This window comes from Argiope bruennichi, chromosome 4 (genome assembly GCF_947563725.1).
Source record: "Argiope bruennichi chromosome 4, qqArgBrue1.1, whole genome shotgun sequence".
In the NCBI taxonomy this organism is placed as follows: Eukaryota; Metazoa; Arthropoda; class Arachnida; order Araneae; family Araneidae; genus Argiope; species Argiope bruennichi.
This window is the reverse complement of record NC_079154.1, coordinates 111415412-111442762: the sequence shown is the minus strand read 5'-3', so window position 1 is coordinate 111442762 and position 27351 is coordinate 111415412. Positions and strand designations below refer to the sequence as shown.

The following is a 27351-nucleotide window of genomic DNA, read 5'->3' as shown; positions in this document are numbered from 1 at the left end:
AGTATGCCAAATAATAGTTATGAATATTTAAATGGTATTAAAACATGTTTTTAAAAAAATAGGAGCTTTCTCGGAATTATTATGAAATTTTTTTATGAGATAATGTTACTTGCTCTCCAATCTCTAATGTCTGAAATAGGATAAGCAAGTGACCAGATTGAAAGAATAAAATATTTAATTTTTCATTCAGTTTAAATGATATGAAACGGAAATAAAGGAATGAAAACACGACCTGAATCCTTCACTACAATATAAAATTAAAAACGCCCTACAACCCATTTTAATTTCGAGAAGAAATTCTTGAATCAAAAGAATCCAATGAAATTATAGCAATGTTACTTGCTCCCCAATCTCTAATGTCTGAAATAGGATAAACAAGTGACCAGATTGAAAGAATAAAATATTTAACTTTTCATTCAGTTTAAATGATATGAAACGGAAATAAAGGAATGAAAACACGACCTGAATCCTTCACTACAATATAAAATTAAAAACGTCCTACAACCCATTTTAATTTCGAGAAGAAATTCTTGAATCAAAAGAATCCAATGAAATTATAGCAATGTTGCTTGCTCTCCAATCTCTAATATCTGAAATAGGATAAACAAGTGACCAGATTGAAAGAATAAAATATTTAATTTTTCATTCAGTTTAATTGATATGAAACGGAAATAAAGGAATGAAAACACGACCTGAATCCTTCACTACAATATAAAATTAAAAACGTCCAACAACCCATTTTAATTTCGAGAAGAAATTCTTGAACCAAAAGAATCCAATGAAATTATAGCAATGTTGCTTGCTCTCCAATCTCTAATATCTGAAATAGGATAAACAAGTGACCAGATTGAAAGAATAAAATATTTAATTTTTCATTCAGTTTAAATGATATGAAACGGAAATAAAGGAATGAAAACACGACCTGAATCCTTCACTACAATATAAAATTAAAAACGTCCAACAACCCATTTTAATTTCGAGAAGAAATTCTTGAACCAAAAGAATCCAATGAAATTATAGCAATGTTGCTTGCTCTCCAATCTCTAATATCTGAAATAGGATAAACAAGTGACCAGATTGAAAGAATAAAATATTTAATTTTTCATTCAGTTTAAATGATATGAAACGGAAATAAAGGAATGAAAACACGACCTGAATCCTTCACTACAATATAAAATTAAAAACGTCCAACAACCCATTTTAATTTCGAGAAGAAATTCTTGAACCAAAAGAATCCAATGAAATTATAGCAATGTTGCTTGCTCTCCAATCTCTAATATCTGAAATAGGATAAACAAGTGACCAGATTGAAAGAATAAAATATTTAATTTTTCATTCAGTTTAATTGATATGAAACGGAAATAAAGGAATGAAAACACGACCTGAATCCTTCACTACAATATAAAATTAAAAACGTCCAACAACCCATTTTAATTTCGAGAAGAAATTCTTGAACCAAAAGAATCCAATAAAATTATAGCTTCCACGAATTTAAAATCGCCTTTTGTGAGATTTCATCATCTCACCAAGAGTAAAAAAAATTTTATTTCCACATATTTTATGGCACCGGCAGCTGCCATCCAAAGCAATTTTATAGTTTTTCCTTTTTTAATCTCCTCAAAGCGATGGCAGAAAACAGATGGCGCTGGCAGTTCCAATATTTCATGATTATTACTTTAGCCGCGAATTTTCAGTTATTATGTATATAATTACACTTCTATTTTTTAGAATAGAATAATGCTAACTTATTTTTTCAAATCCAAAATACTTAATGAATTTTTTTCAACTTTTGCTCACAAATATTATGAATCACAAGAATGATTTTAGAAAAACTTTCGTCACAATTAAATAAATATTTCTGTATTAAAACGTCTATTTCAATTAAATCTTCCATTTTTTTATTATCTATATCTTCCCGTATAATATGTTATTACTTTTCTCTATAATACATTATTAAGTTTCTATTCTTTTCCAAAAAAAATTTTTGTCTTTAATAATACCATTCCTATTGAATGAAAATGTTATAAAAATGTTCAATAATATTGATGATTTGAATTCCATTATTCTTTAAAAAGTTTTTATAACGTATAAAATAAATTAACTTCCAGAAATTTTTAAACATCGTTTGGGTTTTCATAAATGGTTTGAAAGCTTTTATAACTTACGTAATTTTTTCGAGAATCTACACGATTTAAAAATAATATAAACTCACATTTTAATTCAAAACCAATGATAAAAGTATTTTATCTTCTACGGATCATAATATTTTATTGTAAAAAGCATTATATACATTATTAAAAAAATTCTTGAAATCGCTTTACATTTTTTTTAATTGATAGTAACCGATTGATCGATCGACTTGACAATATTGACAGAGCATTCTAATTGGTTAACTATATTTCAAAATGATGAAATTAATTGTAGATGCTACTGTAATTCGGAAACTTCGCTTTTTACACAAAAAAAAACTTTAGACCTCTATTTCGCTCATTCTGACAGTATCACCTTGTGAATAATTCTTCAACATTTGCCCTAATTTTGGGGTTTTAACGATTTCGATTTATGAGTGAAATTGTTGAACTTTATCTCATTTTTTTATTCTTTACTCAAAAAAAAAAAGGCATTGACTTAATTTACTTATTGAGGCATGCATTTAAACAATCCAAATGTGCTAGTTGTTGCCAAATGACTATTCACAAATTCGGCCTGATTTTTCGTTCACATAAGATCTTTAAATATAAATAGATGTGCTTCAAATTTTGCTCAAATAAAAGAGGAAAAGGTACATTTTAGTGAAGGTTTCGCCACAATTAATTAATCTTTTATTAACAAAAGGCATGAAAATATTTCCATTTCTAGCAATATCGAGTACATAAGTTAGTGTTTAATCAAAATAAAGACATAAAAATTAAAATGGCCAGATATAAAATGGGGATTCGTAAAATAAAACTGATTTCGGCAACAAAAAACTGTTATGACAAATTTTAAGTTCATGGCTTAAAATATATTGAATGAACTTAAATAGAAAGCTGAATGGAACTTGAGAATAATAGATTTTCGTTTCTCCTTTCGCAAAAGATGTTTTAAAATGGTCTAAGGGAAAAGAAGGGCGGGTGCTGACAATACGAAAGCATCATGCAATGGCTGGCTTGAGTAAGCAGGATGCACTCATGAAATATGCATTGAGATAAATGATTTCGAGAAACAGCTTTTTTCAATCGCTGACATCTCTTAGCCAACAAAAGAGGCTTTCAATTCTTCAATGGTTATTGCAAACGAATGACTAAAAACTGCATAAAAACTAAAAAAAGAAACTAAAAATTTTCTATTTCTTGTATAAGTCATATTCTTAGTTATAGAACTTCTCATTCAACCATGCTTGCTATTATTACAAAATATTCCTTTAAAATTTTTAAATTCCCAATTATTATTATTATAATCCTCCAAGTTCTGATTTATAGTTCTCTGGACAAAGTTCTGGAAATTATAAAATTAGTTATTTTTAAAAATTACACTAGCGATCTAAGATACTGGTGGGATTATGTTGCAGTTGATTGAATATTGTCTATCTAGAACATGCGAATTCATTTCATATGCACTTTTATTTAAGAAGAAATCTGAAAAAAAAAGAAAAAAAAACATTCCGCACAAGACTCAGAAATTTATCTACTTGTTAGATGACCAAATGAGTCAATATCAGGTAGCAATTAAACAGTAGCATATACAAGCAATAGTCTGCTTTATTTGATAGTTTCAAATAAAAGAGAAAAAGTTGCGTGTGCATTGATTTCACATAAAGAAAAATAAAGCCCAGAAGTTACATGATAGGCAAGCCTGACGAAAATCATGAAAGGCTTATTCTAGTTTCAAATAAAAATACATATGAATTTTTATTAATTAAAAGCAAGTGTTTAGAAGAAAAGTGTATAACAAAGAATGCAGTTTTCTTAAATATCGATAAAAAATTAATATAAAAATAAATAGTGTAAATGTATCTCATAAGATGCCTTTATTTGGATATTAAGAACTTCATTATATTTAATTCTCTTAACGTTGCAGTGTTTTTCTTTTTCTTTCGCAGAATTTCTTCACAGCAATTTATTAACAATTTTACTTTTCGTATACGAAATATATAAAGATAATGTATTGTAATGGTCAAAAAATTCGAATTTGAGTTTTTGGCGAATTTCCAAATTTCAAACATCTACGAGTTCGTAATACATATCTTTCGAATTATATCTTTTTTTTTTTTTTCTTTTAACACAATGACTCAAAAAATATTTTAAGCTAGGTGGATGAAATTTAGGTTATGAATTTGATAACAACTTACAAATTTTGAATGACAGCAACTAACAAATTTTGAATTTCTAAGAAAATTTGAATGAAATCTATTCAGAAGACGTAAAATGTCGTACATATATTTCGCATCTAAATTGTGAATTTGTATCGAATTTTGAACCAGATTTGTCAAAGGGTTAATCATCTACCGATTTTTTATTTTCTCGTGCATGAAAACGCAATAACTCAAAAGTTCTGCTACTTAAATAAATGAAATTTAGCATGCAATTCTGTGACTGCAACTGTAGCTCTGCGTCAAATTATGCTGTCAATCGCCGGCGTCCTGGCATAGGGGTAGCGCGTCTTCCCCGTGATCTGGGCGTCCCGGGTTCGAGTCCCGGTTTGGGCATGGTTGTTCTTCTGTTGTTCTATCTGTGAGATGTGTGAATGTGCCCTCCTGTAAAAAGGGGTCGTGCAAGCGAATGAGTGATGCGTGAGTGGCAAAGTCGTACTCTTGGCCCTAGTTGGCGCTGCTATAAAAAATAAGAGACGTTCCCCCTCAGGCTTAAATCGCTGTCTTCGTAACAGCGGGCTTGTCGGTGGCAAGTGCCATAAGAAACAAACAAACAAACAATGATGTCAATCGGTTGGAGAAAAGACGTTCAAAATATATATTCGATTTTCGGGTCTTCTGTATTAACCACGTGTCAAGATCGGCAACTGTCATGCTTTAAATTCAGTAAAAATACTAGATTCCTGCCGAAAATCAATATTTTGTAACTATTGTTAGCCAATGCCATGCAAGACATTCACTGCTTTACACAAGGTCCAGAATATTTTACAGTGGGAGGGAGATGATAGCATTTTTAGACACTATGTAATTTTGTTATAGAATATTCGAAACGATTTGTTATACAGCACCTGTCAAAAAAGTGTCAAGTTCGTATTTTTTCACTCTAACTCACCCATTAGTGAACCTTTTTTTTTACTAAAACTGCTATACGTTGTGTAACTTTTAGGTATTAGTTTGATGCATAAACCAATGCTAATTCAAACATCAAAAACTTAATAGAAATTGCCAAATTTATTATTTCAGTCAAAATAAGCAAAATTTAACAAGTTGAAGTTTGTCGGAAGTATACAAAATTGCCAAGATCGATGAAAATGTGAATTATGGTTTATTAATACTTGGTGGTAAATCCTTTGCCATCATAAGCAGCTTGGCACCTACGAGGTATAGAGTCTAAAGATGCATAAACCACGATTTTTTGAATAACAAATAATATTGCTATTGTTATTTTTAAATATGCGTTCCAAATATCTGTTATTTCAATCATATTATTAATTAAAAATTATTACTTAATATTAAATATAAAATTTATTGCCAATTTAAGTAACGTGTGATTAAATTAATTTATCTGTTTCAGCTTACTTCTTCAATTTTATTTTGTTCCTCAAAACTATTTATTTAATTTATTTATTAGAGTGAACCATTTTCTGCAAATGTGAGTTAAAAATATATGTCATTTCTTTAAAATGTTTACTTTAATCCTATATTCTACCAATAGATGGCGCCAGCATTAAACAGAATACATGTAATCAAAGTCAATCATGTCACGAGCAATTAAAAATGATCTGTATGGAATAGTGCATCATCAAATACGAATATCAGTCCCTCCCGTAAAGTGGAGCGGTGACTTCGCACTTTCCAGTGAAGCCTCGCACTTTCCGGTGAAATCACCGCTCCGATTAATTTCAGTGATATGCAATTCAATGATACGATACGATAATTCCAATAACCGGTCCGTTCACTTTTCAATACAATCACAGATTTCTGTCGAGAGCTGCCATTGGACAGATCATATCGATTATAACTTTACAGTGAAGTCACCGCTCCGGCAAATTTCAGTGATATCGTATCGATTGTTACTTTCTATCGTGATCCAAAACCTGTAATCGAAATATCATCAGTAAGATCGTATCAAGGATTTGAATCACACCCCTCTTTGAAAAATATTGATCACTTGTATTTGTGACTTTCTGATATTGGTTACGTAATAACCGCTCTTAAAATATTCGTCCTCCCTAATAGAGTCAAGAAGAGTTTGGATGAAGAAGGCAGAGATCTTCTTCCATGCTTCCTCAAGTTGCGAGAACGTTTCATCGGCATTCTTCGCATTTCTCTCTAGAAGAATACGCTTCAACTCGATCCATAGATTATCGGTCCTTTTCGATAATATTAAGGACTAGGGATTGGCTGGCCAGTCAAGGAGGATCATGGACGGAGCTGAAGAGTCATCTTGGAAGAAATTTGATGAATAGCTTGATCATTCAAGGATAGTCCCATGACGGGGAGGGGGCAGAAAAAGTTATGGATGTGTGTGGATTATTATCCTATTGGACACTGAAGCTACGAACGAACAGGAGGCGTGTATACGGTCGTATGGTGTTCTCAAGAATGTCTTCATATTGAAACTTATCCACTTCGAAAATCCATTAACAACAAGAAAATAAGAAGTTTAATGAAGCAAAATGCTGATGTAAAAACGTCCTAAAATAAAACTAATATATAAAAAATACATGTGATGAGATTTCAAGGTTTTGTTAATTATTATTTTAGTTATTTATAATTAAATTTCTGATACATCCAAAAATGCGGAATTATTACGTAAATTCGATTCAGAAGATTTAAATAATTTCTGACTATGTTGCAAAGAAATGTGTTCAAAAAACATACTGTACTGTACTTTGACTTCCATCAAAAATATGCTCTTCATTAGAATCTTTTTTCTCTAAATTTTGTCACTTTTTTTGTTGATATAGACAATTTAAGACTGCCAAAGACAATTTGAGTTATCAGCTGCTTTGCGAATGGAACGTGGACTGATATATCTGTTTCTTCAGTAGCAAATTTTTCATATTGCCTCCATAAGTTCAAGTTTTAGGTTTGAGACCCGATTCCACCGAAAAACCGTCGTGTAAGCGGGTCTGGTGCACGTTAAATCCTTGGGGTCCAAACGTCCTCCCGCTGGTATGGTGTAGAAGATTGTAGAGGGGGTTGCCAGCTCAGGTGTCGTATTCGTCATCTGATAGAGATTCAAAATGACGAGGTCCGTTCAAAAATAGCCCTAATGTTGATTTAAAACGGGACGTTAATATAACTTCATTAAACTATTTTGCATTTTATTTATATATGGATTGGAACTTTGTAATTAATTATTCTTTGGGGTTTTCTTTTTATGTGCTTTAACCCTTTAAAGGGCCATTTTTTTCCAGTCATATTACGTTAAAATATTTTTAGACTTGAAATTAGAATAAGAAAAGGGATTCATTTAGCTTATTGGATGAATTTAATTTGATTAATTAATTAATTTGGTTAATTAATAATTAAGTAACAAATCCAGACACATCATTTTGTGTGAGATAAAGAACTGAAGCATCTAAGTTTCTGTCTTTCTAAAAAAATGTGTCAGAACTTATGCCAACCTACATAATTTCATATAAAGATTGATAAATTTGGTGGGAAGCATATTTCCTACGGCCCTACAAAGGGTTAATTTGCTTTGCAGCTTTTGTTTTTTGTTAATGCACTCTGTACATAGAGTCATCTCTGTAGAGTGTTTAATTTAAATATATAATATTTATAACATTGTTAAACATCTAGCTAATATGATAAATACAAAATTCCTATTGCAATAGCAAGTCCGAGTTAACAACTTCTTTTTACTTGTGAGTGATTTTTTGAAACAGTTTCTTCTAATACATTTCCATTTTTTTCTTCTTCATCATATATACGTGAGAAAAAGTATTATATCAAAGAGAAAGTACTGAGAAAAAGATTCGAAATTGAGATTTCGCCGAATTTTTATGTTTCAGATGTCTGGAAAAAAAATTCTTTTTTAAAAAATTATTATCTCATCTCTATGAACTTGATAACTTAAAAATTTGCTGAGCAACACTGGTTAAATTTTGTATATAATTTTAAACCAAAATTTGTAGATTTCTTTCAAATTTTGAACGAATTATAGCGATAAGGAGTTTCTATGTTCCGAATACCGGTAATCCCGATAACTGCAAAATGTAGAGCAAGATACATAAAATTTGGAGCATCTAGTGTAGCTTTGTTTGAAATTCCGAATCAAATCAAATCAAAAAATCAAAGGGTACATTTTTTGGCTTTCTGCATATTCGAATGTACATATTAAAATTGTAGATTAAATCTTGCTTTACACTACAAAGAACAGAATGCTTATGTATAGGACTCTAAAAATAAAAATTTGAGCACTTATGGCCAAAATTCACGAGTTGCCGAAGAACCAAAATTTAAGCAGGGAAATTACACATCTGTCAGGAGACCACTCCCTCTAGTTTCAAAAAATAATCGATGTGTTTTCTTTTTATTTCTGAGTTTTCGATCTTTGACATAGTCTAACGTGGAAAATATACAAAGCAAGAAGACAAAATGAGGAACACCCTAACTTCGTCTGAATAGAGGTAATTCGGAGTATTACTGTATTATTTCAATAAATGCTAGTGAAAATTTATTGAAAACTCTACTGAATACAAATTATTTCACCGTTCGAAATCAATTTTGCACGAAGATCTCGAAGACATAAGGCATACGCTTGATTTTGAATGAATTCAGCGTAATTAGATCATAGACTTGTTATGGAACTACATGAAGTGTATTTTGGAGCAGACCACCCTTTTAACCTTGGTCAGAAAACAAGAACAACGCCTAAGTCGGCAATTTTCTTCTTTCTCCCAAAGACACTTGCCGAAGCATGTTTAATACAAATATGAAGTCATGTCTGTCTATTAATAAGGCTTCAAAAATCATGGACACGAGATCTAATTTCTGAGAAGTTCCACCAGAATATGAGTGTAGAACATATTTAATCTGCCATAGAGGATATAAGATCCTAACGTTGATTTGGCGTGGAAATTTGGGGACTAGTGACCTAGTTTCGAACAAATATCTATGATCTGAAACTATGAATTCCGTCTCAAAATCGAGCTTCTAATCTAGATTTGAATCTAATTAAAACAACCAAAATGTATTTAATTTGTTCCAAATTTTTATGTATGGTGGGACTTTAATGAATAGGAGATTCAAATCCAGTTCCTTATGATCCCAAGTCATGATACTACCATTAAGAAAACCCAGCCATTCATACCTTCGATGAAATGTAAGGATTTACACAGAATTTAAATGATGCAGAATTTTGCTCACTGTTATGCTATGGAGTAACTATTTTTGTAATAAATAAATTATGTTTCACAGTTAGCTAAGAGCAACTGAAGTGAGTGCAAACTCTATAAGCTTCAAAATAAATAAATCAATAGTTAAGCGTTTTAACCATGTAATCAGAGTTTTGAAAATATTGCCTAGGCAGCTCATGTCATTTGCTGGAAATGAATAATGTAAGTTTTTTTTTTTTTTTGCATGCAATTTTTGAATTTTTATTCCATAATTGTAGGTTTATGCCCAATCGTGCTGAGAGCATATACAATGTACAATACTTTCTTTACATATTTCATAAACGAGAAAAAAAGAAAGAAATCCGCTTGATGTGAATCATCACCATGTTAATAAATTTAAAAATCTGTTGAAATGTAAAAGTAAATTGACCAGTTTATTGAATAAGAAGTTGGGGGGGGGGAGGTCTCATAATGCATTGACTAACACTGTAATATGCTTAAATCCGTCTCTGGACTGAGGTGTCGGTTTCTTTAGAGGCAATTTGTCCATACTTCTTATAATTTAATCGACTTTCAGCTCTTTGTTTTATGAATCCTCAATATCGTTGCTCAATCGCGCTACATAATTAGATTCCAATCAACTTCCAAACCTAATTATGTAGTACTATTGGGAACTTCTAATACAAACGCCACTGAATCGGTTATCTCTGCGTTTATCGTTATATTATACTGTTTGATATACTTGGAGTTCTTATGAAATAAATTCCTTTCGTGTATTATATTTTTAAATTAAAAACTACTTTTGTGTATAATATTATAACTTTTAAAATTTTTAGTGCATAGATCTTTATTATCTGCTTTTAAGTAAAATTAGAATATGAAATAGTCCGGACGATTTTTAAAACCATCGATAGTTAATTTTCTACATAAGTTATTTAATTTGTTATATTTGTACTGTAAATTTTGTTCATAATTGCTAAATTATGTCTTCCTTAAAAATTATTACAAATTATGTCTTCGTTTAAGCGAATAACTTTAGTTTTATATGGTTACATCACTACTTTAAGACCAATAAAAGTATTGTCAAAAGACGTATTAAAATATGAAAGAAATTAAAACGAATAGTGGTAAAGAATTCAAAATGTAAGAAAGTCAAATTTTTTCAATTAATTTAATTTTTAAAATTTGAAAATATTCTTACTAGTGTTTTATATAATAAATGAACAACACTTGGTTGAATTTGGCCCATTTATTTTGGAGGCGATGCGAAATATTATATAGGACATTATACGCACGATGAATTATTTATATTAAAAATTGTTGGTGGCAATAATTATCAGAATCATTTTTTCGATTTGGCAATTTTTAGAAATAAAACAAGGATTTCCATTATTTGTTTTATTATATTCATTTAATTCAAGTTTTACAATTTTCAACCCCAAATATGAAATAAACTTTTGTGTTTCTCTGCTGATTTTTTAATAAGGAAAAATACTTTTATTCAAGATTAAATTTTTTTTAAAAACATTTTTGATATGAATGGATATTTCTGCCTTTTTAGGAAATACTTCATTATCAACTTAATTTCTATAAGTTGAAAATACCTAAACTTTTGCAATATTTTTCAAAACAAACTATCAAAAAAAAAAAAAAAAAAAAAGATCGTGTTCCGTTTTCATAAACAGCCTTATTGCTCAATATACTTAAATTTTTCAAGTATTTTTCAAGACAAATTTATTGCTCAATTTTATTATCGATTCAAATATTTTCTCTAAAACGACATCTTTCAGAAAAATCAAATCTTTGAATTCGTGCCTGAAATAGCAAAAAGAAAGAAAAAAACCTCATCCATAATTTTGAAGTAGGAAACAAACAAAACAGATAAGGCTGAAATCGGTTTTCTTTTTCATCCTTAAGAGTTTGTGCAAATATTAAATACGCATTACGCTTTTCGTGAAAAACTTCATATCCAGGAGACTGGAGAGTCGTGATTAAAAAAATCCTCTAGTGCGTAGAAATTCTGTTTAATAAAAACAAACTCGGGTGTTCCCCTTTTCTTTTTATTTGCTGAAAACCTGCATCTTAAATATATGAAAAGAATTTTAATCATGGATTTCTATCTTAAATATTACTCAAGTGGCCTCGTGCTATTAAAAATCGTGCTGAAATAAATTACTTTTATGCTTAAATATTTTTTTATTAATTGATATACTGAAATATGCTAGATATGAAATTATTTTCAAATAAAAAAATTTAATTTATTGCCATAAAATATTTATTAAAATCAAATTAACGTTTAGTAGTTTGAAGAAAAATGTCAAGTATATATATGAAAAGTAGACAAGAAAAAGCGAAAAACTACATCAGATAAGATTATACTATATAATAATAATTTTAGCGCAAAAGATTATTTAATAATTCTTTTGTAAAATATTACAATAAGCAAAATCTTTATCGTCTGTGATTTTATTTTTAATTAAACTGAGAGAAGCATCGAATTATTAATTTAATTATTGCATCGAATAAGTTTAGTATCGTAATTTTTTGAGACACTATACTGTTTCAAGCAATTTTCTAAACCCGCATACGGTTAATTTTATCTATAAAATAGGAATAATTTTGACAGAATTCAGCCAGGAATCATAAGTGGGAGTTTGTATTTATATTGTTGAATATGAAATCAGTCATTTTCTTTAGTAAAATTCAATCACCATCGGCCGTTAAAAACAAGTAATCAAGTTTTAAAGGAATTTTTAAGTAACACGAAATCTTAAACCTCTTTCATGTTAAAAGAAACATTTTTTTTTAAATTATTGAATAAAATAACTCTTAAAAATCTTTTTTTCTTCTTTTGTTTTGATTATTTTAAATTCTGTTTACAGGATAGCCATGGTGGTTGCTTGCATAACAAAATGAAAATAGGTTTTCCTTGAAACGAAAATCAGTTATTAAATTAATTATAAAGAAATATCCACTAAACTCTTTCTTGCGCCTTATGAGCAAACTTTGGAGAAATTCTTTGTAGTTTGAATCCTTATTGGGTATAAGAATTTAGCCGTTTCTATTTTACTTATAAAGATATTTTCGCTCAACGAATGTCGAACGCGAGATATTAACAAATCTCTACCTACCTGAGTACGAAAAGTACATTTATGAAATTGTCTGTCTGTGGACACGATGATTCAAAAACGCTTTGAGCTAGACAGATGAAATTTGGCATTACACAAAATTTGTAGATTTGTCAAATTTTGAATTGGATCCATTCAGAGGAATTCTGTTTGTCTCTCTGCCCGAATACAAGTTTTCATAACTGCAAACTGAAAAGAACAGGTTAGATAAAATTTGGTACACAAATGTATCGTTTAAAGTGAAGATCTGAATTAAATTTTGAATCAAATCCGTGAACTGTCGATCTGTTCTTCCCCGTTCATGTAAATAGAATAGCTAAAAGATGCAATGATTTATATAAATCAAATTCAGTACGTGACCTTGCGATTATAATCGTAGTTCCCGGTCAAATTTTGATTTCAGTCAGTCAAAAAAATGGTATCCAAAATATAAATCAGGTTTCCCAGTACTTGCATAATTACCGCATCCCAACGATTAATCGATAAGTAAACCATCTAACTCTCCGACCCGCCACGAAGGCACACGGATTTAAACCATAAAAACTGAATGACCGGACCGCCGCAACAGCAACATTAGCGGGAACTGTGGTTGAGTCCTAAGGGCCGTCACCGGCCGCTGTACAACCCTCCCCGAAGGAAGTACGTCCCGTCATCGATGAGAGGAGTCAGATCCCCCACCTATTTGTGTATCCTCCAGGGTGGCGAGATCCAACCACCATGCCGGAAGCATCCTCATTTCGAGGTGCCCCCCGGGGGTTACGATTAATCGATAAAAGCTCTTTCGTTATTATTGTTCATCAACGCCATGTAATAAATAATATGCAAGTATATGTTGTCATTACTGATACTAAGAAGCACAATTTTCATGTTGGAGACTCTGAAAATAAAAATCTGAGAATCGTTGGAAATTCACTATTTTATATGGCGGCGGGAAAGGAAATAGCATTTTTAAAAAAGAATATGCGATAAAGTTTCGGAGAGATCCATACCGCTGGCTTCATTTCGGTAAATTCATTTAATAAAGAATTTTTTTTAATTTATTATGATTACACGGTATTTACATTAAATATATTTATATTGATTTACAATATACCACATCAGATTTATATTTCTACATATAATGCATATTTATAACACATCACAGCATTAAATATATTTCCACAGAAATTCGATGTTTATGAAAGCTGTAATTTTGAGTACAAAATGAAACGTGAAAATCTGCCTTTTGCCTTGACAAAATATTAATATCATTCTAATGTATTACTATTCATATAGCCGGCGCTCTGGCCTAGGGGTAGCGCGTTTTCCCCGTGTCCTGGGCGTCCTGGGTTCGAGTCCCGGTTCGGGCATGGTTGTTCTCTTTCTTGTGTTCTCTCTGTGAGGTGCTTGAATGAGCCCCCCTGTAAAAAGGGGTTGTGCAAGCGAGTGTGTGTGTGCTATCTTCATATAAGCTAGAAGTCAGACTTCTGTCCTCGGGTGCTCAGGGGTCTTTACCCTCAGAAGCTCCTGCTCAAAAATTTGGCTTAAATAGACAAAAAAAAATCATATTATCCGTAGTATATTATCCTGATATATATTAATATCATCTTAATATATTTTTATTCAAAGGATTCGTATTTTTTATAAATATTTTTACATGGCAAATGGGCTAAATAGTATTTTTTTAATCGATCTGCCTTTGATTTTTCTACCCACAGCGGCCCTAGATAGATATTTCTTCTGCCTAGTCGGAAACGAACACTGCCTCTGAATTAAATCGCTAGAAAAGTAGATGACAGTTTTATCTCTGGCAGATATCAGCTTGTATGGAAAAGATTACAAATTCAGAAATCGATGGACTGCGATGTAAAAAGTACTGTAATTACAAGTCAATGAATTAAATATTTATTAGTTTGTTGTGAACAAATTTTATATGGGGGAAAAAAGAATAGTTTAGTCCACAGACGAATTTGTAATATTATAAAACTAAGACGTCGGAATAACTCTTTTTTTTACCTGACATTTTTAGATTGATATTTTGTATCGGTATGTATGAAAATCGTCTTCTTTATGCTATTTTTTCAATTGATATTATTTAACCTTTACGTGTATCCCACCGTGGGAAATCTTAATACGAGGATGAGATACTTCCAGATGATAATTAGTTTTCGCCATCTAGGTGAGTACAGAAATGTATCGGATCGACTACCTCTTACGGGATGACGTTGCGTGCTTCCCACAGGAAGGGTTGTACCGTAGCCGGTGATAGCCCTTAACACTTAATCTTAGTTCTCACCAATACTGTCATGGTGATCCGGTTATTCAAATTTTACCGTATGCCTCTGGGTGGGTCAGAGTAGTCAATATACGATTAACCCTTACGAGTATACAAATCTTATTGGAACATAGTGAAATGAAAAATTATATTCACCATATGCCCCTTTTTGTTGTTGCAACTATTGTATGATTTAAGGGACTTTATATATCGTTATCGAAAATAAGCAAATATATAAAAGTTCAAATCCCATCAGAAAATGAATGAGGAATCCATTTCAAATTCCCATCTTTACAAAACATGAAACAAATCAAATCAAATTAAAATTAAATAAAAGCCTAGAAACTAATAAAAATGAACTTGACTGAGTCCAAGAAACTTCTTATTTTATTTACCCAGAAATGTAGGCAATGCGTAGCAATAGGAATATTTAGAGGAGGAAGCATTTCCTCCTCTAAATATTCATTCATTAGGCCTTTCTATGCCCATGAGATGTATGCTTACCATCAAATCAATCAATCTTCATCAATCTTTGAATGAAATTATGTGGGTGGCATAAGTTCTCACAAATTTTTCCGATAAGATAAAATAATAGATGCCTCAGTTTCTTATCTCACACATGATGATGCTACTTGATTTGTTAGTGATTAATTATCAAATGAATTAGTAACTCAAATTAAATTTATCTAATAAGTTAAATGAATTTCTTAATCCAATCTCAATTCTAAAAATATTTTAATATATGGAGGCTAGAAAAAATGGCTGGTTAAAGGGTTAATTAAAAGGACTTTTTTTAAAACATAATTTCATCAATGTACTAACAAGCAAAATGCCTTCCTTTTCAGTTATTTTGTAATTTGATTTCTCATATCGTTACATTTCAACATTACGAATACATGATTTTTTTTTTCAAATTTACTACTTAGCGGCGGTTCTATGGAATCGTTCGTACAATTCTCCATTGAGTATCTAGACAATCTTTAGTCACGACATAATTTTTTTATTTATTCTGTTCATCAATTTCAAAAAATTTGATAAGCAAAAAATGTTCTATTTTCAAATGATAAATTTTAAAATTCCAGAAGAAACCTGACTTAAACCTAATCAATATTTCGCAATTGAATACAAATTAGATTCAGTAGCGGATTTGTGTTCTGCATCCCATGGCAATACATATCATGAGGCCCTACTTTAATAAAATAGTCAAGTTAGTTTCACTTTTTACTACATCTTTAATTACATATAATATCTATTTCCGTCAACATGATATCTCGTATCCACTTCAAAAAAGAAAATCCTTACTACGACTCGGAAATGCAGGAATTATGTTACTTCCTTGTTTCAGTTTCGGAATATTATGAAAACAGAAAATTAAGTCCTCATTTAAACAACTAATGCATGCTAGCCTTGTTTTCCGAGGAAATAATTAATGTATTTTCATCAAAGAATGACCTTCTTTCTCCAGTGACACATATACATATATTGGTCAGTAACTAAAATTAAGAAATCCTTAACTGGAACCGAAACCAGTGTTGCGCAATGGCATTGAACTAATCACCAAAGACCTAGTTTCCGCTTTCCCGTCAAAGGAAACTTTGTTTTATTTTGTTTCCTGCAGACAGTCGAAACAAGTTACCTTTTTCACTAACATTTCACATTTATAACGTTTAGTTTCGGTTCTAAAAGATTTCGTAAACATTTCTCGGGACGCTAAAATCTATTTAATTAATCGATCAACATATTCTTTTTCACTTAAAATAATAAAGAATTCTTGTTTTAATATATAAGAAAATAGAATATTTTGAAATTAAAAATGTGACATCATTTTTGAAGTTAACTTTAAAACTTGTCATTAATATTAGAGGAGGATTGATCGAATTTATTCTTTTATATATATTATTGCAATATATAGTATACAACAAAAAGGAAGATACTCTTTCAATCGTCGTATATGAACCCTGATATATTAAAACTAGCCGCCTTTGGCTACCAGACTGTTACCCGGGATTATTGGTTATATTCAATTTTATTTAAATCCTTTAACCCTTTCTAGGGTCGTGGGAAGTATGCTTCCCACCAAATTTATCAATCTTTGTATGAATTCATATAGGTTGGCATAAGTTCTGACAATTTTTTTAGAAAGACACAAACTTAGATGCTTTAGTTCTTTATTTTACACAAAATGATGTGTCTTGATTTGTTACTTAATTATTAATTAATCAAATTAATTAATTAATCAAATTAAATTTATCTAATAAGCTAAATGAATTCCTTTTCTTATTCCAATTTCAAGCCTAAAAATATTTTAACATACGACTAGAAAAAAATGGCCCTTTAAAAGGTTAAATATATGACCTCGTACCCAAGATTTCATCAGATCTCTAGTAATTAAAGCCATGCTTTAATTGTATTACATATGCTCTGTTCATTGAGTGCGTGAACATTTTCAATGCAGATCACACCTGTGACGTTACAGCTCTGTTAAAATCACAAATGTTTGATATTGTATTGATATTGATATTGTATCTTTGTTATCACTTTGTTATCTTGTAAATAACTCAGATGATTAACAGAATCATTGAGTTTTCAGCAATGCAATAAAACTATGCGGTTCAATAATTAAGGAGATAATGAAAAAGGTTTGCATTCCAGAGCAACAATGTAATCTATTGTTGGAAATGGAGCAAAAAGCATTTTTTAACTACTCGAATTCGGGAAAAATTTTCAAATTAGTATCATTAAAAATACAATATTTTTGAGTTTTAAGATGAAGAAAAAATAATTTTTGTAGTGTAATATTTTTTGGAAGTTATGTTGGAAAATATTCGGAATTCTTCTTAATTTTTATTTTTTAAAGATAAAAAAAATCTACAATAAAAAAATTTAAGATAGTACAGTTTTGCCATAACAAGGAATGCACAATTATTTCAAATATCAGTTTGTTTAATGAGACTAAAAGATATAAATAAAATATAAATAGACAATGAAACCAAAATTACCTTTTTTTATACATGTTTTCGAAATAAAACATTTGAGTATTAAAAGCATTGAGTTAAATATGTGTATGCAACTAAATTTAAAATAAAAAAAATTGGAATTGAGCGAAGTAGTAAAATATCTATTATCTCTCGTAGATCTTGGATGAAAAAAGCCATCCGGTGGATTCAAAATTTCAACAAAACAATCAGAAAATACAAACCAGATTTCAAGACCAAGAAGAATGTATAAAATATCCTTTAAGTTAAATATTAATGTATATATAAATTTAATATAAAAAAATTAAGAGTTTAGAGAAATATTAAATATTTAATATATTTCAAATATTTGATGAAGGAATCATATGGTACTTTGAAAAATTAAGAAGAAATGAAACTAAATTTTAAGATCAAGAAAAAGGTATGAAATATTCTTCGAAAATGATTAATATCAGAATTCACCAAATTATGAATTTTGCAGGGGAAAAAATTCATTATTTCTTTTATAAAATATCTATATCGGTGTTCAAAATTTAAACCACAGAAATATTTTCCATAATAATTCAGAATTGCTACCAGTAAAATTAATAAACTATGCATTGTAAATACTTTAAAGAACGGGTAACATAATGTTATCATCCAGTTATGTATAAATGGTATTTAGCATTAGTTTTGTAGCAGAATGTGAAATTATACCGTCTAAGCATCAGGGAGTTTGTAGCGAATGTTGATTTTAACACTTACAAGTTTGGTTTATAACAATGAAAATGGATTAACATAATCATTTAGATGATTCAGTGAGAGATAGAGCTGTTGGATGGTTTGAAGATAGGAATTCTCAAATAGAGACACTCAATGGTAACAAGCGGCAGAAAAAGAGGCATCCACATTATAAATCAATTCCAAGCAAATGATGCTATTATTTGGAGGTCCGACTCAAAAATGATGGCACATGTACAGGATCAATGCTTAACATCAAGTACATAACAAGGGCAAATATAGTTTTCTAGTGATCTTGTTGCTTAGTCTGGTAAAAGAATTTCCAGACAAACAGTATTGTTACAAATCTGTAATTTTGCTACCCGTCACGAATAGTGTCATCGTGGGGAATACCGTTGTAAGATCTGTCCTGTACGTGCTGAGCGGGTGCCGCGTCAATGACCTCAGAGCTTGGAGACCATTTGGCGAGTTTGGTGACTAAGTGGATAATACTTGAAAGTTCGAGAACTTTCACGATCCATCCACTAAGACCCGAGATACACCCAGGTATACCCTGATTGGTCTGGAAGATTCTAGCCCCGCCTCCGGGAACTATAAAAGACAGGCATTCTCAAGCTGCAAGGAAGTCGTGTGTGAGAGTGGTCGGAGTCGCTGACAAGTAACAGATTTTGGAGGATTAGACAGCAAGGACGCTGCTGCACTAGCGATTAAATGCGCTGTGTCATTACGATTGATTGGCGGTATTTGTAGAAAAATTTTTTTGTAACATTATACAGATGCTGAGCAGAGAAGGTCTTTTATGCCCAGTGTCCAATACAGTGTCTCTTTCTGAGCATATCACACAGGAGAGTCCGTTTATTGTAGAACTGCCCGTACCATTTATGAGAATACCAAGAATAGGGACGTGTTCTTTTTACAGGTAATCAAGTTTTAGTTCAAAGGGTGATGATTCTTTTTTTTTTTTTTTTTTTCAAATGAGGAGAGCATGGAGCTCGATATTATCCAATGAAAGAGATCTCGGCCAGAATAAGGTTTGGGGAACAAAATACTTAGCAGTCGTAAACCCCTATACACTTTAGATGTAGGTAGTATCATAGCACAGAGCAGCAGGGTTGAGATTCTTGAAACGTGTGAGGTTTTTCCGAAGTACTTCAGGCCTAGATATTCTTTTTATGGATGATACTGCGATGCCACATAGACCTCACATTATTTTTAAGTTCCTTGAAGAAGATATTCAGCGAATGAACTGGCGCATAAAATTTCTGTATCTCAATCCTATTTAGAGCATACATGGGAGGGTTTAGGAAGAGCCATTGCATGACGTTATCCCTTTCCCAAACCCTTCAGATGTTGAGAAACTGCGCTTTTAAGAGAACAATTTATTGCCGCAAATACCCTCATTGATAGTATGATGGATCGTTGTATAACAGAATACGCTAGTGGCACTCCATATTAGATGTACCTTTACCGAGATATATGCATCATGATTTGACCCTCTTTGATATAACCAGGATCTGAACTAAGAATTCACATTTTTTCCTCATATTGTGTTACTTTCTCCTACTGTAATATCTCTCTGTGCCAAATTTCGTTGCAATAAGCCAAATATTTCTCTAATTATCTCAGGTTTATTACATGTGACTTTAATTTTAGATACCAGTGCAAAAGAAAAATAAATAAAATTCAGATTGCAGAGAAGCTAAAGTGTAACTAAAAATCTTCTATTAATCAGCGGATGTTCATTATTACATTGTAAAAGGTATCAGAATGAAACTGGTTGGAGAAGATATTACTTAACAAATATAATATTATCGCCACGTAATGAACGAAAACTGATAAAAATATTTAATGTAAAATACATTCTTAAACTGCAAGAAACTGAAAACCTATTGTAGAATATAGTTAGTTAATTAATCATATAGGGCTAACTTTGTTAACTGCGACTTCAACAATGGAAAAAATATGATAAAATGATTTCTTAAATCTATAAAGTTTGCTGCAACTTATGAACATTTAAAAATATTATAAAAATTAAGGCGACAACTCTGATAATTAAATGGCATCAACGGTTGTATTTGAATTCTTTTTTTAAATTTTAAAAAGGTATAAAAATAATTTTGGGTGGTATTTTCTGAAAATATCATTGGATAATAGTTATTTTCCTTTATTTTTAATAAACTAATATCCTAATAATAATTTCAAAAAAACTTGCTCCTAAGTGCAGCTCCAAATTTGGCAGCTCTAAATCCAGCAATCTGGTCTTTGGAGAGCCAAATTAGAGGATAAATAGATATGCACACTTATTTGCTTTTATTGATAGTGAAAATTTATTTTCTAATCCGTAAGAGAAAGAAATTATATTGATTATCAGAAAATAGCTCTTTAAAAAAGGAATATATATCTTTAACAGGTATGTGTTTATAAAATAGTTAATAGTATCTTCAATATCTTAATTATACTCCATTTATTCCTTTTATTTTAATTAGTTCTATCCCGTATTTCTCTACTTTTCGGTAAGTGAAAAATAAATGTATTTCTCTTCTTTTTTGTTAATATTTCTTAATAACATTTAAATAAATTTAATAAAATACATTTTCAATAATTCTTGAATCCGATTGATTTTCAGGGAGCAGAACAACTTTAGGAAATATGATATGGCCATAACTTCCTACACAGAAAGTACAGCTATTCCAACTTCAGAAACACGTATATGGAAATCATTTAAATCGGAGGCTACTCTCGAAACCATGAAACGTTACAGGAAACCACGTGAATATATTAAAGGTACGTCGCATTTATGATCTAATTTCAACTGAACGATATAGGCACAGTGTGAATTACAGACGGCATCTACTCTAAAAAAATTTTCAAATACTTGCTCAGCTTAAAAAACACTTTTGCCAGTTGCCTCACACTTACTTTTAATGAATGGTACTTCAAGTTTTCATGAAATTATATTCTCCAAAAATATAGTATAATCAGAAAATGATGATTTTTCAGTATGCGAGTTCAGCCCTGCATGAGCCTAGTAAAGATCAACTAGATGAACACCATAAATTGAAAGTGTAGATGCAATATACGACTACGGTTTATAAAGAATGGAAATGTCAGAGATTAATTAGAATTTTTAGCATTCAGTATATTTAAAGGGAATAATATTTTTGAACGTCAGATAAAATGAGTGCTAAAAGAAAAAAAAACTATTCTATTGGGTGAAAAAAATGAATTGTTGGAGATTTCCATTATAAGAATTGTACACTCTCAGTATAGAAAAGTTAGAACTTTGGATGGTTCAAAACTGCAATCAGAATACAATAACTCGGACAACAGGTAGATGAGGGAGAGGAGATAAAAAGAAGCGTTAAAGAGAATCTGATCGGGAACCATTATTTCCTAAGATGGAAGATTTCGATGAATGGATTATTGAAAGATGAACAAAGTTTTGATTGTTCATAAGATTGATATTCAAACATTTGCCCCTCCAGGGGTACCAGAATTTGACATATCGTCAAAAGAATTCAAAATATACAACACTAAATCGCTTCTTTCTTTCTTTTTTTTTTTTCGAAATATTCTTTAAAATGAGAAAACATAAAAATTATGCATTAAGAGATAAATATCTCCTGAAAATGAGTATTAATATTGTCTTTTGGAGTAAAAGTTGCAAGGCAATGTCTTTGTTTCTGAGGAAATATGGGGCGAACATCCGCAATATGAAATAATATCATATCTGCTTCTGTATCTCTCGGATATACAGAAAGAATTTCATGAAATCAAAGAATCTTCATTCTAAATTTTAATTCATTATACCGATATCCACTGCTTTAAATGCATTAGGATCATAATCAGATTTTTTTTTTTTAACTGAACGTATTGAATGATATGCCGTGTAGATTTCCCTTTACTGTCTTCTTCTTTAGTTTGTTGTTTCTTACTTTATCCACTATTAATTTCCATTCTTATGACAGATTGAACCAAGTATTTATTGTTAATGTATGAAAATAAATGTCGGTTCCCATATGATTACGCTAATTTTCTTACGGTATTAGAAAGAACGCCTCTTTCACTTTATAGATAGAATATATGTGACTTCTCAACTTCGAAATCCAAAACTAAAAATATTAATTAATATTTCTTTCAAATGTACTCTCAGTGATCCTTGCTTCGACTGAAAACAATGCTTATCAATACTGTATCTGCTTTGTGACACTTTCTTTTTTTTTTTTTTTTTTTTTTGGCCTTTTGACTTGCTGTCTTCCATTATTCCTCATTGCATTGCAAGAATTCATTGCATTCATTATATATATAATATTTCTTAATTTAATTTAAACCTTAATTCCCTTATGCTTATCTTTATTTTACCCATGTTAATTTCCTTCTAAAATGTTCTCTTATTTCCGGATCCAATTTCCGCTTTTTTATTTAATTCTAACATGCGTTTAAAAAAAATTACTGACTCCGTCGTTCTCTCTCTGGGAACGGAAGGATAAAATTCCTTAACACTTACGCTTACTTTTCAAAGATGCCTAAGATTCCCTTGCCTAAGTCGATACGTGTAAAAGAAATCCCTGACAGATTCTCTTTGTAAAATCACTGAAGGGAAAACTTTCTGTCACTTTTCTATTATATCACGATGTATAAAGACTTCAGTTTATCATCGCCTCTCTTACACAAATTATGGCTCCCGAGATGAAATAAAACGAAGCTAAGTACTTTATTTTCGGCCAAGTATCTACAAAAGTGTGTGTGTGTGTGTGTGTGTGTGTGTGTGTGTGTGTGTGTGTGTGTGTGTGTGTGTGTGTGTGTGTGTGTGTGTGTGTGTGTGTGTGTGTGTGTGTGAAATTTTTGACACTTTGCACAAGCATCAATGATTTCTTTTAAACATACACAGCAGATAGTAGGAATGGAAATTTCTCTGTTAATTATGCCATCATCATGTTGGTTTAATCTATAAAAATCAGAATATAATACCATCCATGTTTTTTGAAACAATCTTTTTCATGCATCGGAGATGAATTTTATACAGTTTTAAAATTTAACCATTTCATGCATTGGCTACCAATTCTCGGCATTCTATAAAATGCTTAAATATGCCGTCTTTCATACATTGATTGAAACTTCATATATATATTGTAGATTTATTGTAACCAATCTAAAGTAAGAAATACTTTGAAAACGAAACTTGGGCCTAATTTCAGTGGATTTTCGGGTAACGAGGAATCATTATTAGACTTTCTTGTCTGCATTCCCTCACAGAAAAAAAATTCCTTTTTTTGAATCCCTGCCTGAGGGGTGACCCTTGAAAAACTCTTCAGGCCGGATTTTTTTTCTTATTTGGTTTATTTAATTTTCCTATTAACTTGATTTTAATACTTTTGTAGATTTATTGTATATATATTTATTGTATATAAAAGCATTATTTTTATCTATTCATTTACTAGGGTATGAAAAGTGTTTTTCGGAGACTATTGAAGTAAAGCGCCACGTTCATCGAAACTATATTTCCACTGTTGTATGCGATACAGCCCATTGTCCTCGTATTTACATGAGCGGTATAACTGTCCAAATCTATCCACAAGCTATCCCAAAGGAAACAATGGCTATGCAAAATATTTTGAACGTATGGGGTAGAAAAAGATAATTCAAAAGATGACTATAGTATTTTATTGTTCAGTGTATTTTTTAGTCCCATTTTAATAAATGAAATTGCTAAAAGTTTTAATAAAACATTTTATTAGTATAGTACTTATGTTTTTTTTATTGTATCTACCAATATGTATGGGTTACGTCTTGGAAAGTTAAACACTAAGCCCACATCTCATTTTCCCTGCAATTTACAAATCTTTTATGTTGCAATTCGCAAATCAAAATGAAAAGCAAGAAATTTGTATTCTTAAAAAAATCTACGCACTATTTTTTAGTGAACTAAAATTAAAAAGTAAGAAATTTGATTAATATAACAATGGCGAAAGTGCACCTTCAAAAGTATAGACATTTTGTAAGTCTGATGAAAATTTACTGTAATTGATGCAAGTCTATATGAACTGTTAAGTAAAGCTGCCTTTTAATTAACTTAATAAATTGTTCATCTTTTTAAAAAAATATGAGTAAAAAAAGATTTAGTAATAAGCTTATTACTTCTTACAATTTTTAAAATTCATTTATCATATCGATCTCAAACTAATGCATCTAATTTCTAATGCATGTGTGGAGACATTTCGACAATGCATACTGTGCTATTTTTGTACATGTACAATGAGTCGGTGCTGTTTTTCATACATGTAAAACAGGATTTACTTCCAATTTCTCTTATCAAACTGGAAAATATTTTTAGTACTTTTTAAAATATTTTTTCTAGAAAAAAAAATTCCCATTTCCGTTTGAATTCATTTTTTTTTTATTGTTTCCATTTGATCTTGATGTCATTCTTGCGTTCAGGTTCGCTTAGATTTCTTGCATGATTCCATCGAATTTTCTTTTATCTCACACTTCAGTGAAACAATTTACATTCAGACGCAAAAATTCTCACGGATTTTGACATAAATGGAAGAAAAACAGAAATTTATGATAATCCATCTCTTTACAATAGCGTACATCTTCAAACCGTTTATTCCAGATTTTTTATCTAAAGATTTCATGGCTACCTTTGTTTTAAAAATCATCTATTTCTTTAAAAAAGTTTTAACATCAGAGAGAATTTTTATTTTTTTAATATCCACTTTATCTGTTATACAACTGAAATAAATTGCTGATAGAATATTATTTGTTTAGTGAGTTACGTGAAAGAAAACATGGTATAGTGAACATAAGTTTTAATTCTGAACAGTTCTGTTTTCTATAATATTTTTTTAAAAGACGTGTTTAGTTTCAATAAAAGAATTTTGTATTAAAGTTTAGTCACTTCTGTTTCAGTTTAGAATTCAAATTTAACAGGAGTTAGAATATTATAGAGATATATGATACAATGAATGGAATTACGTAAAGCTTCTGTAGTAGTACGAGTTAGTATAACATTGAGAAAAATTTAAGCTTAAAAGTATATTGTTGAAGATACTGATCCATCTCTTCCATAACCAACCATAATAAGATTAAGATAACCATAATAACCATAATAAGATTAAGAGACCAACTTACATAAAATATTTATTTGAAAATTTTAGTGAACATTAATCCCAGAAAACCAGCTATTTGACAAAGGCGACAGATTGGTTGATTTCAGTACATTTATAAAATTTATTTTTATATAAAGAAATAGGAAATAATACCAGAAAGCGTGTGCGAGAAAGTAAAAAAATTTATAAATCTTATGTGCAATCGCGAATTTTTGCGTACTACAGCACTTTTCCTTCAAAGTCCACTTTGTGCAAATTGAAGCTTAAAATAACGTATTTTCTGAGAAATCTTGGTCTCCTTTTTGTTAAAAAATAGTTTTTTACCACTATAGATAATTTCAATTTAAATCGTAAATTATTTAAACCTTTTTCTTGGACACATTAAAAATAAACATACAAATCACAAATCAATTCAAGAGAATGCATTTAAAAAGGCAATATTTGTAATTGAAGATAGATAAAATCAAATTTTACTATAAAAATTAATATGCTATTTTTAAAATAAATAAAGTATTGAATCAAATTTTATAATGACACAAGGTTTTTTCATTTTTTTAAATGCTTTCCTAAAGTTTGTATAAACGAAAACTTTGAAAGTCGCTTCTCAAGTGACACTCTCACTGGTAACATCAGCGCATTCTTATTATAACCAAAGAGCAATTTTCTGCGCACTATAGGTAAAGCATATATAAATTATGTGTTTGAATCAAGTATTTATAAAGTGGTATAAGAAAATTAAAATATCTTTATTAAGTCATTTATTTAATTTTTGAAGCGTTTTTTACTTTTATACAACAACAATTTTTAGTCATGAGGACTAACTTCCCAATTTCCCCTATGAAAAAAAATGCGGAATAAAATGGAAAAAAAAAGAATTACGAAATCAGTTTATTTTGTCTTGTCATTGTACTAAATAATGACATTTACCTATATGCAAACTAACAGGACTCATTTAAATTCTCAGCTAAAGATGTTTCATCAAATTTAATTTTTTTGCTAATAGACACAAATAGAATCACAAGAAATTCTTGCTGAAAAATCAGATTATTGAATTAAAAAGAACATGGTTAATGCGAATAAAAACATAAATTTTATATTTAAAAATAGGTAAGCACAAACACAAGAGTATTTTGATATTGATTTTTTTAAATTCTAAAATTTGGAAAACAGCATAATTATTTGGATGGAAGTCTATGAGATTTTAAATTAAGCCTATTAAATCCGTGGAACACCGTTGCGATATCCACACGATATTGGTCAGCATTCAGAATGTCGGACAACATCGTGTGGATATCGCACAATATCTAATGCTAACATAGAAAAAATTTGGCAAAATTTTCTTTTAAAAAGCAATTTAGTCTCTTAATACTTATAATGTGTGGATTAGTAATCGTCTCAATTATTTAGATAATTTTCTTCTTAATTCATTTCTAACAAAATTGTAAAATGTTCTGGGCATTATCGAATTATGTCATGGACACTAAGGAAGAGCAAACACTATATTGCAAATATATAAAAGTAACTGAATTTTTCAGTTTTCACATAATTCATTTTACATCAGGTATTATCTCAAAGAATTCATTGAAACTATTTTTCGTTTAAAGGCTGAACACTGAATAAAATTTCACAAAATTATATTAATAATATTGCAATTTCTACATTCCGTAACAATCTTGCAAGGA

General features: G+C 30.2%; 1 protein-coding gene across 3 annotated transcripts in view; it reads left to right on the top strand.

Annotated features, from left to right (window-relative positions):
- LOC129967146 (uncharacterized) overlaps positions 1–24302 on the top strand; it is a 93780-nt gene extending 69478 nt beyond the window's left edge. For 2 of the 3 annotated variants that reach the window (XR_008784352.1, XM_056081836.1), the window contains exons 2-3: positions 21184–21341; positions 23999–24302. Coding sequence is in view for 2 of the 3 variants with exons in the window: in XM_056081836.1 (XP_055937811.1) it covers positions 21184–21341; positions 23999–24198 (358 nt within the window). In the remaining variant the exon portion in view is untranslated. Of the gene's footprint in view, positions 1–9610; positions 9703–21183; positions 21342–23998 lie in introns of those variants that run through there. The other variant, XM_056081838.1, reaches the window with a different exon arrangement.
- The last annotated feature ends 3049 nt before the right edge of the window (positions 24303–27351 follow it).